The sequence below is a fragment of the Martes martes genome, assembly GCF_963455335.1.
Source record: "Martes martes genome assembly, chromosome: 1".
Lineage (NCBI taxonomy): Eukaryota > Metazoa > Chordata > Mammalia > Carnivora > Mustelidae > Martes > Martes martes.
Window position 1 is genome coordinate 150,125,728 of NC_137888.1, and position 17,117 is coordinate 150,142,844.

At 48.5% G+C, this 17,117-nt stretch overlaps 1 protein-coding gene across 4 annotated transcripts in view; it reads right to left on the reverse strand.

Annotated features, from left to right (window-relative positions):
• The window catches only part of XYLB (xylulokinase), a 61,508-nt gene that overhangs the window by 16,666 nt on the left and 27,725 nt on the right, over positions 1 to 17,117 (reverse strand). For 2 of the 4 annotated variants that reach the window (XM_080796892.1, XM_080796890.1), the window contains 6 exons: positions 16,337 to 16,452; positions 15,618 to 15,691; positions 14,135 to 14,231; positions 7,932 to 7,990; positions 7,319 to 7,406; positions 4,775 to 4,869 (listed from right to left, as the gene is read on the reverse strand). In XM_080796892.1, coding sequence (XP_080653018.1) covers positions 4,775 to 4,869; positions 7,319 to 7,406; positions 7,932 to 7,990; positions 14,135 to 14,231; positions 15,618 to 15,691; positions 16,337 to 16,452 — 529 coding nt within the window. Of the gene's footprint in view, positions 1 to 4,774; positions 4,883 to 7,318; positions 7,407 to 7,931; positions 7,991 to 14,134; positions 14,232 to 15,617; positions 15,692 to 16,336; positions 16,453 to 17,117 lie in introns of all 4 variants that reach the window. The other 2 variants (XM_080796889.1, XM_080796891.1) reach the window with 2 other exon arrangements.

The following is a 17,117-nucleotide window of genomic DNA, read 5'->3' on the forward strand; positions in this document are numbered from 1 at the left end:
ATCCACATGGTACAGGTGCAAGAGGCACCCTGGCTTTGAAACCTCATGCCCCATGGGAACATCTCTTATAACAACTCCACAGGCAAGACACGTGCCCATGAGACATCACTGGGCTCAGGGAGGCCCTAAGTATGACTTCCCATCAGGCATATATGGTTTTCCCCCCTCCAGATGCAGTGCCCCACTTAAAGGCCATTTTTACATCGGCGATGTTGCATAGTAATACTGTTGACATTCCAAAGGAAACAGAGCTAGAAGTTGAACCAAAGTTCAAATTCTCATGCAGAATAGGAAAAGGTTTTCTCAAACTTTTACCCACATAATTTCAATACAGCAATTTAAAAACTAGATGGCATGCCTGGGTGGCCCAGTCGGTTAAGCATCTGCCTTCGGCTGGGGTTGTGGTCCCAGGATCCTAGGGTCAGGCCCTGTGTCGGGCTCCCCTGCTCTGCAGGGAGCCTCTTTCTTCCTCTCCCTCTGCTGGTCCCCCTGCTTGTGTTCTCTCTCTCTCAAGTAAATGGGCAAAATCTTTTGTAAAACAAAAAACAAAGAAATTAGAAGCAACTGCTCTAAGACATATAAAAATCACAAGTAAATTACAGCCAAACAGAATGTTTTGCAGTCACTAAAAATAATGTATATGGGGGCGCCTGGGTGGTTCAGTGGGTTAAGGCCTCTGCCTTCAGCTCGGGGATCAAGCCCCGCATCGGGCTGTCTGCTCAGCAGGGAGCCTGCTTCCCCCTTTCTCTCTGCCTGCCTCTCTGCCTGCTTGTGATCTCTGTCTGTCAAATGAATAAATAAAAAAAACTTTAAAAAAATAATGTATATGCTCATTTTTAAGAAAATAAATACTCATGTTGTACTGTAGTGTTTTTTTTTTTTAAAGTGGGCTACAAAATTATATATGCAGTGTGCTGGATAATCAACCCAAACCAAAAACCAATAAGGGAAAAGGGTTTTTTAAAAGATTTTATTTTTGAATAATCTCTACACCCAATGTGGGGCTCACACACAGCACCCCGAGATCAAGAGTCCCGTGCTCCACCGATTAAGCCAGCCAGGTGCCCCTCACGACTCCACATTCTTAACCTTCCTTCCCCCCTCCTTTTTTTTTTTTAAATATTTTATTTATTTATTTTGACAGACAGAGATCACAAGTAGGCAGAGAGGCAGGCAGAGAGGGAGGGGGGGAAGCAGGCTCCCCGCCGAGCAGAGAGCCCGATGTGGGGCTCGATCGCAGGACCCTGGGATCATGACCTGAGCTGAAGGCAGAGGCTTTAACCCACTGAGCCACCCAGGTGCCCCGCCTCCTTTTTTTTTTTAAAGCTGTTTTCATCCATGACTCAATAAGCCTTGCCTGAGAAATGTGGGCACTTCCGGTCAGCACACGGGGTCTTATAGACAAGCAACATTTAACCAAGGGACCCAGATTTCCTTGCAACTCACAAATGCCACTACTCACTCATGCCAACCTCACTCTTTCATTTGGTTTAATCGGCTCCAAAGTCAAGTGCTTTAGTCACTGATTATGTACCCAGGGCCCACTCTGGGCACATCTGGGGCAGTTTGGTGAAGGTGACAGAGAACAGAGAACTCATCGAGAGCTTGACCTCCTCTGTCAGGAGGAAACTGCAATATTCAGCTGAGCGGGCAGAAAACACTGGTACGGTTTTGAGTTTCCCACTGAGCACACCCATTGCTGTTCATGCCATAGGAAGAACACAGAGCATGGTCCCCTGCTCCCAAGGAGTTTACAGACCAGTCCTCCAATGGGTCATTCTACCAACAGACACAGCCAGCTGCTGCTTGCAACCTGGCATTCCGAAGGATTCTGACGTTGCCCTTGGGTTGAAGGGTATGGAGTTCCAGGAGCCCTTAGTGACTCTGGTCATGGGCAAGCCAGGGAAGGTAGTGGTACACACACAGAATGTTTGCTACCTATAAGGAGACACGTGCAGTTGTCTGCCGCCCTAAAGCTTTCTTCAACTACCTTCTCCCTCGTGGGCCTCCTTCTAGAGGACAAAAGAGCCAGAACCTACCCCAGCCTTTCTTACAACCAAGTGTGACCATAGGACCAAGCAGCAGCCTGGTGGGGGAGTTGAGAGAGCAGACCAGGATTCTCCCCCTCATGAGCAAGAAGTGTGTGAGGAGGGGCTGCCCAATGCCAGGCTCTCAGTCCTGCCTATGGATATAGTGGGGGGTGGGGAGTGGGATGTCTGGAGCAGCTGCAGACATCCTGGGGTCACCTGGAGCACATTGAGAGCTGTGCTACCCAACCCAGGAGCTGTAAGTCATATACACCTGGAAGCACTTGAACTGGGATGAGTGCTACAAGACTAAATGCCCATCAGATTTCAAAAGCTTCTTACAAAAAAGAGGAATGTAAAATAGCACATTAACAATTTTTCTTATTGACTGCCTGTTGAAATGGCAGTATTTCAGACATACTGGATTAGATAAAAATATCTTTGAAGTTAGTCATTTATTTATTTTTCCTTTTTTTATTTTTAAATGAGACTTCTAGAAAATTGTAAGTGACATAGGTGGTTCTCATGTTGCCATTGTCCATTGCTGATCTGTAGAACCGTAGGGACTGTAACCCAGAGCCCCGACATTGTGGACCACAGAACCAGCCCCATGACTACAGTCAGACTTCTTGTTACATAATAAAGCCATGTGAGCCAAGGAGTCTTTTTTTTCTTTTTTTCGTAAAAGAGATCAGAAGTAGGCAGAGAGGCAGGCAGAGACAGAGGGGGAATCAGGCTCCCTGCTGAGCAGAGAGCCCTATGTGGGGCTCGATCGCAGGACCCCAAGATCATGACCTGAGCCGAAGGCAGAGGCTTAACCCACTGAGCCACCCAGGTGCCCCCCAAGGAGTCCTTTTAAGCCTCACAATTAGCAGGTTGAAAGTAGGCAGGACCAGATGTTATCCCCACTTCACAGATGAATAGGCTCAGAGATGAGAAATGCTGCTCAAGGTCACACGAAGGTCACATGCTGTAGGACAGGCAGGGTAAGAATGAAAACCCAACGGTCCTTTATATCAGTTGAGATCTTCCGGCAGCGTTGAGCTGCCTCTTAAAGGTAAGGACACACAACTTAAGGACTAAGTAATAGAAGCTAGGGCACACTTACGTGTGTGGGTTTTGTGGTCACCTGGAAACGGGGAGCTTCTGGCCCAAGATAGGTTGGGAGACAATTCTCCATGGTGTGTCTACATGTCTGGTGACAGCCTTTGTTGCAGACTATCTTTTCAATGTTTATAAAGCAAATAGCACTGGCAGATAGAGATAGAGTCGTCCTCAGGGCAGAGGGAAAATTTACTTGCTGACCAGGCTAGTACAGAAAATGTCTCCCTCGAGGGCAAAGGTTGGGCAGATCTGCCTTGCAGGTCCTTTATAATTTGGGAGTTTCCTAAGCTTGGGGTCACTCGGTTGTGACACAGACACAGTGCGTGCACGGTATCCTCCTGGGCCCACTCCACATCGTCCCATGGCACTTGAGGGCCAAGGGAATCTGGGACAAGCATGAAGCCCCTACTGCCTGCTGCATCAGTAATAATGCCCTGTCTGCACAGCCCCGCCCCTGGGCTGCAAGAACATTCTGCAAATAGGAAGAGAGGTATACTGGATGTGGTGGCCTACCACCCAGACTTCCCCTTAAGAACGAAGACCTTATTCGTCCAGCCCTCAGCTGAGAGCCCCCTTTGGGGATGGCTTTGGCTAGAGAGCGCTGCCTTACCCCATCCTGGGGTAGCCTGCATACAGAGACCAGCTGACATGAGGTGTAACAGCCCAGCCCCCTCACCCTAGCTAGGTTAGAGTACAAAGAGTCAGCCCAGCTTCAGAACTTGCCCTAGGGCTGGCTGAGGTCTCCACAGCAATTGCCCCACGGCTCACCTCCTCCCTCTGCCCCGTCCTGCCTCCTCATTTCCCTCTCCACGGATGTAGATCCCAAGAGCACCCCCAATAAGTGTCCTGCACCCCAATTAGCATCTCAGGGTCTGCTTTCCAGAGAACCCAAGCTGTAACAAGGGGGGATTTCCTGGCCTGGGGAATTGCACACCTGTCTTGGATCCAGACTTCAGATCTGAGGACTAGAAATGCAACACGTCTTACGCTTAAGTGACAGAGTCTTTCTGTGGCTTCTGTAACCCTCGAAATATAAGGGCTCATTCTGAGGCATATGGAACACTGAAGACATACCCAGCAATCGATCTGACCCCTGGGGCTATAAAATCAGCAATATCTGTGAATCTCAGCTGACAACCTGGCTCCTTTTGCTCTGTTTCCCTGACAATTAAAACCCCAAAAGGACGATTTCCCCATTAGCTGAACACATCAACTTCAACATTAAGTGACAGAACCAAACTTACCTTTTGGAAAGAAGAACAGAACCTACTGTTGACCTTGAACATCATGGGTTTGAACTGTGCGGGTCTACTTACAGGTGGATTTTTTTTAAATAGAGTAGATGGTAAATGCATTTTGCTTATTATTTTCTTGGCAGTTTCTTTACTCTAGTTTATTTGATTATAGTAATACAGTATATAGCACATATAATATATAAAATTTGTGTTAATTGACTAGGTATGTTATAAATAAGGCTTCTGGTCAACAGTAGGCTATTAGTAGTTTTGAGGGAGTCAAAAGTTATATGTACATTTTTGTGTCTGCAAGGGGACTGGCACCCATCACTCCTGTGTTGTTCAAGAGTTAACTGTGGTTGGTTTTCACAATGCAAAGGCTACGACCAGATTCTGATGATCTCTCACCTGAGAAGCTCCTGGGGTTGGGGTAGCAGCTAATCTGGGATTTGGGGCTAACTTCACCACCTCTGAAAAGGGCACGTCTGTTCCAGCTGCAAGGCCTAGAAGGGAAAGCTCATTTCACATCAGTGCATGTTGGAAATGAAGACATTAACTAAAAATAGCATCTTATCTCTGGGGTGATAAAATATTCTAAAACAGGATTATGGTGATGGTTGCACAACTCAGTAAATTTACTAAAAAATCACTGAGTTGTACACTTAAAATTGTGACTTTTATGTCATATAAATTGTGCCTCGGTAAAACTGTTAGAGAAAAAAAAGAGAGAGAAGAGAGAGAAATTTGATGTGCGGACCTCTCAGAGGTCCCTCAGAGCTCCCTCAGAGCCTTTTCACTGTGTCCAGAGTCTCTGTTTCCTCTCTTCATGGACCTATGCTCTTCTCAGACAACCTGTGGTTTACAATGTCACCTGTTCTGAGGCTCCCTAACCCTCCACCCCTAAGTACCATCTGCTGTCCCCAGAGACTTCGTACAATTTCTGGCCCCAGATTTAAGGTTCCGCCCTTGCTGAGCCTGAAGCTCTGTGAAGCCAGGCACTGGGTCTCCAGAAGAGCCCTGGGGCCTCACACAGCACCTGCATACCTGAGACGCTCAATAAATACTCCCAAGCAAATGAGCACAGGGCTGGGAAGGAGGGAAGGCTACCATCAGTGGGCAGGAAAAGTGAGGAATTTCTAGACAGTCTTTAAGGAGTGCTATCAGATTGGCAGGGAAACACAGGAGCACCGTGAGTGAGGCAGGGCCTGGGGAAGACATGAGGCCCAGTTTCCAAGCAAATGCTGGGATATCTCGGCTTAGAGCTGCATGGGAAGGGGGCGGGGGGGGGGCAGCAGAGACACCAATCAAAAGACACTGGTCCCTTGTCCACTGATTCAGAGACCGCCTATGTGTGAGGTTCAGCCTGGACGCAGCTGGGAGAACAGACGTGAAGTGGCTGAGACACCTCAGGGTGAGGGCCGGTGTGCCTGGACTTTGCCTGGGCTGCAGTTTTGGAGGGCAGAGTGGGGCATTGCCCCAGGTAACCTCTGGCAACACAATAGGCATAGAAAAGGAAAAATAAAAAAGAAATGCAGTGCCACATAGCAGCGGAGGCCCTAAAGGACAGCGCCTTTCCTGCTTTAGCTGGAGGAGGAGTGAGAAGTGGGCCCTGAGCTTCTCATGGGCAACACTAAGGGCCAGAAGATTATGGAACAGTATTTTCAAGGTGCTAAGAGAAAGTATTTTGAAGTTAGAGTCCTTTGCCCAAAGAGGTAGCATTTTTTAAAAAAAAAATTATTTATTTATTCATTTGAGAGAGAGAGGGAGGAAGAGCACAAGTTGGGGGAAGAGCAGAGGGAGAGAGAGGAGACTCCTCGCTGAGCAGGGAGCCTGACTCAGGACTCAATCCCAGGAGCCAAAGTCAGATGTTTAACCAACTGAGCCACCCAGGCACCCCAGAAGGTAGCATTCATTTAGAGGGTAAAACAAAGTCCATGCTGGGTATGTAAGGCCTCCAAAATTATCACCTATTAAATTCCCTCTTAAACTTATCTAGGTTGTAGAGTCCAACAAAACTACCATGGAAAAGAAAAAGAAGAAAGAAAATGCACAGAATTAGAAAGAGAGAGAGAGATTCATAAGGAAATGCAAATAAAAGCCAATATGATGTAAAGTTTAATTAAAAACACAATCTGGAAATAAATTACCCAGTGATCTTGACACAGGAGGTGGCATGAGGTGGGGTGAGGTAGACAGGGTAGGGAGGGAGGGGAGTCAAAGAGTAAGAGGTTAATTATTAAGAGAAGGAGCTGGTCCCTGATTAATTCTCAATGTTGATAGAAACATGTAAGTTTAAATTGGTGTGTTAAAAAGCGAAGGAAGAGTAAATGCATGAATAGAACTGGCAGAGGGAAGAGAGCCCTTGAGATAAATGGGCAGCTGGAGGAGCAGTCGGAGCCAGCAGAGGACAGGGCAGATTGACTAAATGGGCCCCTTGTGGGCAGGGGCAGCTCCCAGGAGAACCTGTCTGGAAGGGGGAGATCAGAGGTTCAGCAAGGCCTCCATGAGAGCCATGGGCCCTCGTGGAGCTGTCCAGGGTACTGGGCCGTTTGGCTCTGAAGTCTTCAGCTTTGTCTTCACTTCCTGCATTTGCTGAAACGATGGCCCTGGACTTCATCCACCTCTCCTGCCTACCAGTTGTCCAGACCCACCCCCATGTGCCCTCCAGCATGTCTCTTGTCCTTTCCCAATGTCCCTGTGCTGAGCCTGAGTGTGACCAAGCCTCATTCAGTTAGGAACCTACTTTTCTTTCCCCACTTTAAATACAGAATAAAATAACAGAAGATTTGAAGTTGGTTCTTGCCTGCTAGGATGGAGAAAAATGAAACTGAAGCCCAAGACTCCAATGTTCCTAAAGACTGGGAACATTCCAATCTCCCCTTTTCTATCCCCCTTAGCGCAGCCAGTGCCCCAACTCTTCCAGAAGCCTCTGTTCTCCATCCCTCGACCTACCATGGAAAGCTCGGTATGCGGAGCCCACACAGGCTGAGTTGGCAGTGTTTGTGACATACACTGGGGCGCCAAACACATCTGCAAGCACCTGAAAAGGAGGGAGGTTCTTACTGGGGTAGGCCGTTCCTCAGAGGGAACACAGACATTTGGCACACATTTTCTATGCTCTCTTTCCTCATGTGTCTTCTGATGCCTTCCATTCCACCTCTACTGCCTTACAGGAAGTATACTCGGCCATGCCACCCTAATAATAATAGAGTCAGGGTGGCCTGGGGGCCTTAGCATTTCCCCTGGCCCTACCTGCCCCGCCTCACTGTCTCCTGGGAGCACTTTCTCAACAATCCACTTATAGAAGAATTCCCAACTTGGGCTCTTCTTTTAGAGAATTTTATCTAAGACAGGCATATTATAAGTCAATAGTTGACACAGCCTCAGGCTACATCCAAAACTGCTCAGTGTCCAGTATGACACTGACAGCCCCATGATGTGATAGCCTGATGGTCAGACATCTGCAGCAGTGGGAACAGAGGCAGTCCAATAAGGACAGTGTCTGGCTCTTAGAAGTAACAGACATGGAAGAGGCCCTACTGCTTGGCCTGCTATCATCACATACCTGTAAGATATCTCTGTTGTGAGATGCCCCTCCGGTGGCCAGAATCTTTGTCTTGGGCACTGCAAGGAAGAAGAAAACACTGATGGCTGTACCAATCTCCCCAAGACAAAAAAGACTTTTGCAGAGTTCTTCAGCCACAGAGGGCTTGTACTGAGCCAATGCCTCTTGCTTATCACACAGGACTCAAGAAGAGATCCAAAGCTGGCTCTGTCCATGCAGGTTTGTCACAGGTAATTTGCTTGTGAGGCTGCTGCCCTACCAACATCTTACTGTCTTCAATTTTTTTTTAGTCATTTAAAAAAGAATCTGTCAACAAACCAGGAATAGAAGGAAACATACTTAATAAAGACCATCTATCCAAAATTTATAACAAATGTCATTCTTCACAGAAACATTAAGAATTCTTTCCTTTTTTTTTTTAAAGATTTTATTTATTTATTTGACAGAGAGAGATCACAAGTAGGCAGAGAGGTGGGCACAGAGAGAGAGAGAAGGCAGCAGGCTCCCTGCTGAGCAGAGAGCCCGACTAGGGACTTGATCCCAGGACCCTGAGATCATGACCTGAGCCGAAGGCAGAGGCTTAACCCACTGAGCCACCCAGGTGCCCAAGAATTATTTTCTTTAAGACTGGTGTGCCTCTCAGACCTCAAAAAAATGGCCTCCAAATGACCCCTGCCTCCAGATATGTTTAGGTTCGTGTTGTTCCCTCTCACAATCGATGGGGCCAACTCCTGTGACCAGCGGGATATTGTGTAAATGGTGGAGTGTGAGTTCCAAGAGTAGGTCATAAAGGACATTGAGGCTTCTATCCTGTTCCGCTGTAGATCACTCTCCTGGATCCCTCATTCTGGGGACTCCTGCCAACAGCTGTGTAAGCTGGCCACCTGGGAAGCAGATCCTGCAGCCTGGGTCAAGTCTTCAGATGACTGCAGCCCCAGATAACATACTTACCTCAACCATAGAAGAGACCTTAGCCAGAATGACTGAGTTATGTTAATCCAAAATTACTGACCCACAGAAACCACGTAAGATAATACATGTTCGTTGTTATTTTAAGCTGCTAGGTCTTGAAGTAATTTGTTACATAGCAATAGATAATAAATAGTAAGAACAAAACAAAGACTTAATATCATCCACTACACTGTCACATAGTACTAGTTATACTAGCCATGCCTATAAGGCAAGAAAAATAAATAAATGTATCAGGATTTGAAGAAAATAAATAAAACTACCATTATTTTACAGACAACAAACTACCTACTTAGAAAAATTAAAAATAAGCAAACTAATTAAAGTTTAGTAAGATTGCCAGATACAAAAACCAACTTATAACAATCAATGGCATTTCTAGCAACAATCAATTACCAAATGTGATAGTTACCATTCACAACGGCAACCAGAAACATAATGTAGCCAGGAAATACCTTAGCAGAGAATTCAGAAGTATCGGGACGCCTGAGTGGCTCAGTGGGTTAAGCTGCTGCCTTCGGCTCAGGTCATGATCCTAGGTCCTGGGATCGAGTCCCGCATCGGGCTCCTTGCTTGATGGGGAGCCTGCTTCTCTCTCTGCCTCTGCCTGCCACTCTGCCTGCTTGTGTGCGCTCTCTCTCTCTCTCTCTGATAAATAAATAAATAAAATCTTAAAAAAAAAAAGAATTCAGAAGTATCTATGTGGAAAAAAAATGGAAACTTATTAAAGTACAAAAAGGAATATCGAAGTAAATTAAAAGATGTCCCTGGTCTTGGATGGATTTGAACTAACATTATAAAAGTGTCAGCTTTTTCAAATGAATTTATAAATTCAATGCAACCTAAACAAATATTCCAACTGGATTTTTTAAAAAAAATAACTGAATCAATTTAGTATATTTATGGAAAAATAAAGACCCATAAATGGCTAAGACAACAATGAAAAAAGAAAAGTGAGGGATGAATTGCTATATTAGATATTAAGACATGTCTGGGGCTGAACTGTGTCCCCTCAAAATTTATATGTTGGAGTTCTAACTCCTAGTACCTCAGAATGTGACTGTATTTGGAGATAAAGACAGATACGTGTTTTAAAAGTAGTTAATTGAAATGAGGCCATTAGGGTTAGCTCTAATCCAATATGGCTGCTGCCCTTATAAGAAGAGTCTATTAGGACACATGGTGGGAAAACCATGTGAAGACACAGGCATCTACAGGTCAGGGAGAGAGACCACGGGAAAAACCAACCCTGCTGACACCTTGATCTCAGACTTTTAGCCTCCAGGACTGTGAGAAAATTAATATCTGTTGTTTGATCCATCCAGTCTGTGGTACTTTGTCATGCAGACCTGGCCAACTAACACATATTACAAAGCCATAATGATGGTTTGTCCCAAGAACAGACCAATAAACCAATGGAATGGCAAAGGGGATGTGGAGAGAGACCCACATATATATATAAAAACTTGATACATGATAAAGAGGGCACTACAAGTAGTGAAGGAAAAGGGAACGGGGTCATCACGTGGAAAAAAATTAAACCGGATCCTGATTTACACCATTCACAAAGGTGAACTCCAGAAGTTCTAAACATGGAAGTTACATGAACAGTACAAAATGTAAAAAAAATTTCTGTGGCACTGGAAGAGGGGAAAAACCTCTTCAACAGCATCTCAAAAGCATAAAATTTTAAAAGAAATATTGACAGATTTAATTTAATCAAAATTCTGTTCAGTTGCCAACACTATAAAAGGATAACAGACAAATGACAGAAGATGCTTGCGACACAGAAAGCTGACAAGGATCTAGTACTATTTGAAGTATATGACAAACTCCTGCAAATGGTTAAGAAAAAGATGGGAAATCCAATATGGGGGAAATGGTAAAAGATACAAACAGCCGGGGCGCCTGGGTGGCTCAGTGGGTTAAGGCCTCTGCCTTCGGCTCGGGTCATGATCCCAGGGTCCTCGGATCGAGCCCCGCATGGGGCTCTCTGCTCAGCAGGGAGCCTGCTTCCCTTCCTCTCTCTCTGCCTGCCTCTCTCCTTACTTGTGATCTCTGTCTGTCAAATAAATAAATTAAAAAAAAAAAAAAGATACAAACAGCCAATTCATGGAGGAAAAAACCCAAAGTTATAAAGAGCTGTTCAAACTCATTATTAATGAAAAAAAAAACAAAACCGCAAATGAAAGTAACACTGAGATACTAGTTTACATCCCTCAGATTAGCAAAGGATTCAAAGGTGCTTAATGCTAAGTGTTGGTGGGGACTCGGGAGCCCTCATGCACTGACAGTAGACCAGTGATTTCAGAAACTCAAGACTCTCAGCCTCTGTCCCTACCCACTTCCACTGATCAGCAGCAGCATCTGACCCCCAGATAAAAAACTGCCCTCTGGGGTGCCTGGGTGGCTCAGTGGCTTAAGCCTCTGCCTGCGGCTCAGGTCATGATCTCAGAGTCCTGGGATTGAGTACCACATCGGGCTCTCTGCTCAGTGGGGAGCCTGCTTCCTCCTCTCTCTCTCTGCCTGCCTCTCTGCTTACTTGTGATCTCTGTCTGTCAAATAAATAAATAAAATCTTAAAAAAAAAAAAAAGAACTGCCCTTCAGCCAAAATGAGCTGCTGCCTGGGGAGGGGGCCTGGAGGCCTTGAGGGGAATCAGAACTTGAAGTAATACTGAGCTAAGGGAGCAGACATGGTAAGGGACAGACAATCACCCATCAGAGACATAAGCTGAATTCATCTTAGGAAAAAAAAAAAAGAAGCAGGAGCTGTAGGCTCAGGTGCCAACAATAGGACTGTCTGCGGGGCCAGGAGAAGGGAGCAACTGAGGGGACTGGGCTAGGGAACGGCCGCACCTGTACCACACTGGCACCCAAGTGAGCAGGCCCAGCCCAAAGGTATCTGATTAGCAAAGTAAACATTATGCTAGCCAAACATGACAAGTTCTAGAAAAAAAATCCGTACACTCAGGCGGTCAGTTTACTGATACCTTCACGCAGGAGGGATGAAGTAAAGAAAAATCAGCCAAGGGCATGCACTGTTCACGGCACAGTTCATGACACTGAGCTGGGAAGAGCAAACGTCCGTCAGAGAACAATGGATCAATCGATCCTGGTACAAGCCCGTGATGGATCATCACACCGCTGGGAGAGCCGACAACGAACAGCCGGAGGAATTCACACGGAGGAATTCATGAACATAACGTCGAGTTATAGAAGCAAGTCCCCTAAGAACACAGGTCAGTCCACACAGCAGCTGGGAGAATGATGCCTCACGTTTGTGTAGCCCTGCTTGGTTCCAGGCATGTTCATTTATGTAATCTTACTGGAGAGGAACCCAGCAGAGCTGGCAAGACAGGTTTGACACTGCCTTTAAGCTTGCTAAGAGGATAAAGAACTTTATGTGGGTTTGCACAAAAATGCTTTAAAGGCTGGGAATGGTAGCATAACCCCATCCCCTCTCCAGTGCCCAGGAGGACTTCTGTGCTCTCACTGCCTCTTCCTGCACACTGTTTGGGGCCAGCCCCCCACAAAGTGCCACCTTCTGCTGGCCGGAGAACCCTTCATGCCAGGCACTGGGCGCCAACCTCAGCCCCATCCCTGCCCTGCTCACTGGTCTCACTTTTCAGGAGATTCTGAAATCTTTGGAGATCTTTGGAGAATGTCTTTCTTTCTTTCTTTTTTCTTTTTTTAAGATTTTATTTATTTATTTGAGAGACGCAGAGAGAGGGTGTGGGAGAGAGAGCACGTGGAGGGAGATGGGGAGAGAGAGAGAGGGAGAAGCAGACTCCCCGCTAAGCAGGTAGCCCAACATGGGGCTCGACCCCAGGACCCTGGGGATCATGACCTGAGCCCAGGGGCAGATGCTTAACCGACTGAGCCACCCAGGTGCCCTGGGGAATTTCTTTTTAGACTTTGAGTGATGGAATGGAAAGAAATGGAAATGTTTATCATGCTCATTTTATTTACTTTCAAATTTGTGGTGAACTCATATACCCTGAAAAACATACAGAACACCTCATAAGCTGACCGCTTGACAAATTCTCACAAACTCCAGGCATGCATGTAACTTAGAGAACACCACCAGCACCGCAGAGGCCCTCTACCTCTGAAAGGTAGCAGCTCGCTGCCCTGGCTTCCAGTGACAGCAAATCGTTTCATCTGGCTTTGAACTTGACGAACATGGGATCCCACCACTCATACTGTTGTGCCTGGCTTCTTTCACACCGAGTGACATGTGCGAGATTCATCCATTGCGTCGCCCACGGTGGAGGCTGGTTTATTTTCATTTCTGTGTCGCGTCACATTGCATGAATAGCCCACAATGCACCTGTCCTGCTTACCACCCACGGGCGCCGGGCTGCAGCATGGGGCTGGTGAGCACCAGCCACGATGACTGCTCTCCTGTACGTCTCTAGAGCCCACGGGTACACATTTCCGTTAGGCCTTCACAGAGAGGAGAGACTGCCAGGGAGGTGTGTGTGTGCGGCTTCCCGGAAAGGCTTACCTAGTGCTGACTTCTAGAGTACGCTTGCATTTGGTTGGTTCAAAGGCAGAAAACATACTACACAGATCTCAGGTTGTCCACAAAAGTATCATGAGGACTCCACCTTTAGGGCAGAAGCCTGTGCCCCAGACCATTCCAGGGCCAGCAGTAAGGAGAACTCGCTGCCCCCCTGAGGCTGCCCGTTCCATAGCTCAAGTTCTTAGGAATCCCTTTCTTCCCATGGGTGCCCACCCCAACCCACCCCGCCCTGCCTTTCCATTCCAGATCTCTCAGTGGGGACAGTGGTTCTGTATCCCCACTCTTCTCTGTCCAAACTGAAGTGCTTAGGCTGTGCCCCAGAGGCAGGTGGCCCCAGCCTAGACATCTCCCACTGGCATTGCCCAAGTCCTCAGGGTCCGGGGCTTGGGATATCATGTTGTCACAGGTCTGGGCTACAGAAAGGTCTCTAAGTGCTACATCTACTTGCCAGGAGGTCAGGCTAGTGGGGACAGAACAGAGAAGCAGAAACAAGTGCCCCCTTGTCCCTGCCTGCCTGCATATCCTTGCCCACTGACTCACCTTCTCTCCAGCCACCTGGGGCCAGGCTCCTTCTCCCCCCTGCCCTTGGAGTGAAGCCTCGACAGATAGTGCCGTGCGAGGCCTGGCCTTAAGGCCGGGAAGGGTCACAACCACCTCAGGGTGTGAGGGTTCCCGCCCCAGAACACAGCCCGCCAGCCGCTCACTTACTGACTCGGTAACCCAAGCCCTCAGCATGGATCCTCTTGGCCATGAACTGCCCTTCGATCAGTGCCCGGATCTCCACAGCCCCAGGGAATGCTGAGACCTGTCCCCAAGAGAAAGTAGGCACCGTGAAAACCCTTTGCTGTCCCTTCACTGCGTGTGCACATGTCTGTGCGTGCGTGTGCATATGTGGTCTTTTGAAACGGCAGCCCGGATTCGGAACTCAGGACTCGGGCCTCCCGGGCAGCTCACACACAGCTGGAGCTCTTGACCCACTAAGCACCTGCCATGTGTGCACACACAAGCACGTCCCTCACACATACGTGACCCCAGCCTCAGGCGTGCTAACTTCAGGGAACCGGAGCATTGGGAAGCTCGGTCTCAGGCCACCAAGGGTTCAGCTCTGCCACCTCGAATAAGTTACGTAAATTTCACTGGGATTTTCATTTCCTTTCTTAACAAAACCAAGGCCATAATGGTACCTGTGTTTCACAGTGGTTCTAAAGATCAAATGAGACAACAAGGCCGGGTCTGGGTGTTTGGTCCTAAGTGAGAACCCGGAGCTTATGCTGAGAGCCCACAGCTGTGGAGTGTCGCTCAGGCTAACGCTGCTAGGCGTCAACCCTGGCTTTGCCCAGACCTTAGCCCCTGAGACCAGTGACAGATCCTACCTTCTCCCTGACAGACCTCAATGGGTTTATGCAAAAAGGAACAGGCACGTCTTCACTGTTGGAACAACAGAAACTAAAGGGACCCTTCCTCAGAAGACTGAGGTGAGCCCCTCCCTGCTACAGTTTGTATAAAGCTTTCCACTTACAACCCAATATACAGTGACTTCATCAGCCACAAAGCTGATGCCAACTCTAACTATAACAGGTACTAGACAAAGGGAATTACTCAGTCCCACGCAGGAAAGGCAGCACAGTGGAGGGGGAAGGAAACAGCGCTTCAGGGCCAGGGAGGATCGGGTCTGGAGGCCCCTCCCTCCACGTCCTAGGTCCTGGTGACTTGGGCACATGATTCGGCATCTCTGGACCTCAAGATGCTCTGAGCAGTCAATGGAGGATGCAGGAAGCCACCAGCACGGTGTGCTTGGAGGGAAACAGCGCTCAGTAAATGTTCATGCGTCCTGTCCCAGAGGCTTTCGATCAGGAACAAATTCCTGATCTGGAGAAAGTGTGAGTCCTTGGGGGTGCAGGGTTAAGCCTGCTGAGGGAACAGGCTCTATGGCTCTCAGTGGTAGTCAGCGTGGACACGCGTTAGCAGCTCAGGGGAAAGCCCCCAGGTGTTCGTACTCCTCTTTGTGAGAGACAACAGCGTCTTAGATCCTGTGGGTTCCCCAGGACGGAAATGCACTCTGGCCCATCCAAATGTTTGCTCAAGCAATAGCGGAGTACAGGAAGTCCCTCGAGTAGCAGAACCTGGGAGGTGATTGTTGAATTCAACACTCAGAACTGGAGCCGATTTCTCTCCCCATAACCACACGTACCTGGTGGTTTTCTGCACTAAACCGGTGGCGCCCAGTAATTTCAGGGGTGATCTCCATTACATCAAAATAAAAACCTGAAACCAGACCAGGAAGAGATTCACTGTCAGTAATCAAAAGCAAAATATAAGCTTCTCAAAGACGTAGGATGGAATAGGGTGACGTGACCCCACATCTCTGGCCCCCAGAAGAAACGGGAATGCTCCCCGTCTCGCTCTCCGGCAGGAAAGACAGGAACTGGAAGGGCTGGGGCTGGATCTTCTTAGAGACAGTTCCGCCAACTCTCACCCAACAGCCCGGACCAGAGGCAGCTGCCCCAGTGCCCCGAAAACACCAGCTCAGGTTTGGCCAAGGGCAGCACGTCCCCTCCCTGCTCAGGAGGCCTGGCCCAAGGTTGGGCCCTCTTTCGACCAGAACCCTGCAGCTGGGGCAGAAAGCTACGGATGGGCGCACACCAGAGTGAAGCAGGAGCCGTGGCTGCCATCCCTGAGGTAGTCACCAGGGGCTCTGAGGGGGACAGAGCCCTCCACTCAAAGCACGGAGAACGGCCCTACTCACTCAGATCACTGGGTCTCACGCCAGCTTGGAGGGCCCACGGAGCACAAAGACCAACAGCTGGGGCTCCCCTGCCTTGCTCCGTGGCCCTCTCTCCCCCTTCCCCTGGGGCCCTCCTGCCAGCAGCTGCTGCCCCTCACAGGCCGGGGCAACACCAAACAGCCTACCCAGGTTCCCGCCGTTGCCCATCTCCGTGGACCTCAGCGCCTCAGAGAAATCACTCCAGGAACAGGAAGCGGACTCATCACGGATCTTCTCTCTCATGAGGGAGCCGTTTTTAAAGCTGCAGAAGTGCACAGAACCCTGAGGGGGGGGGCACCCAGTGTTTGCCGGCTGGACCCATGTGTTCTGGGGAAGAGTCCCGGGTCGAGGGGCTGCAGGTCGGGCTGGACCACAACCCCCAGGCAGTGGACAGCAGAGATCTGAGGTTCTCCCTCAGGTATCACGCCCAGCTAAGGTCCCTGGGAATCACTGGGGAAGGCCTGTCTTGGGCTCTGTTTACAGAGGCTGCCACGAAGACACCCCAGGGAAATACGGGGAGCTGTGGCTTCTACACGTTATACCACCTGGACAATGGAACAGAGCCAGCTAAATTTACTAGACCTACATATTCTCCAATGGTTCCTGGAGCTTAGAGGCTCAGGAACTTCCCTGGGTGCCTCTGGTGGGTTTCCAAAGGCCTGTGATCAGGGTGCAGAGTACACCTCCTCCATGACAACCATCAGGGGCAGGGCGTGCTTCCTACTATTTACTGAACGTCTACCATGTGCTACGCGTGTCCTAACAACACAATGGTAAACCTTTCATTCTTCGCATTTCATGAGCCAAGATTATGGCTCAGATGTGCTATGGGGTCTGCCCCCCGGGCACATAGGATATGGGTGTTGAGGATGGGATTCGAATCTGGATTTGGGGAGGACTCCATGTCCTGGGTTCCTCCCCACCCAG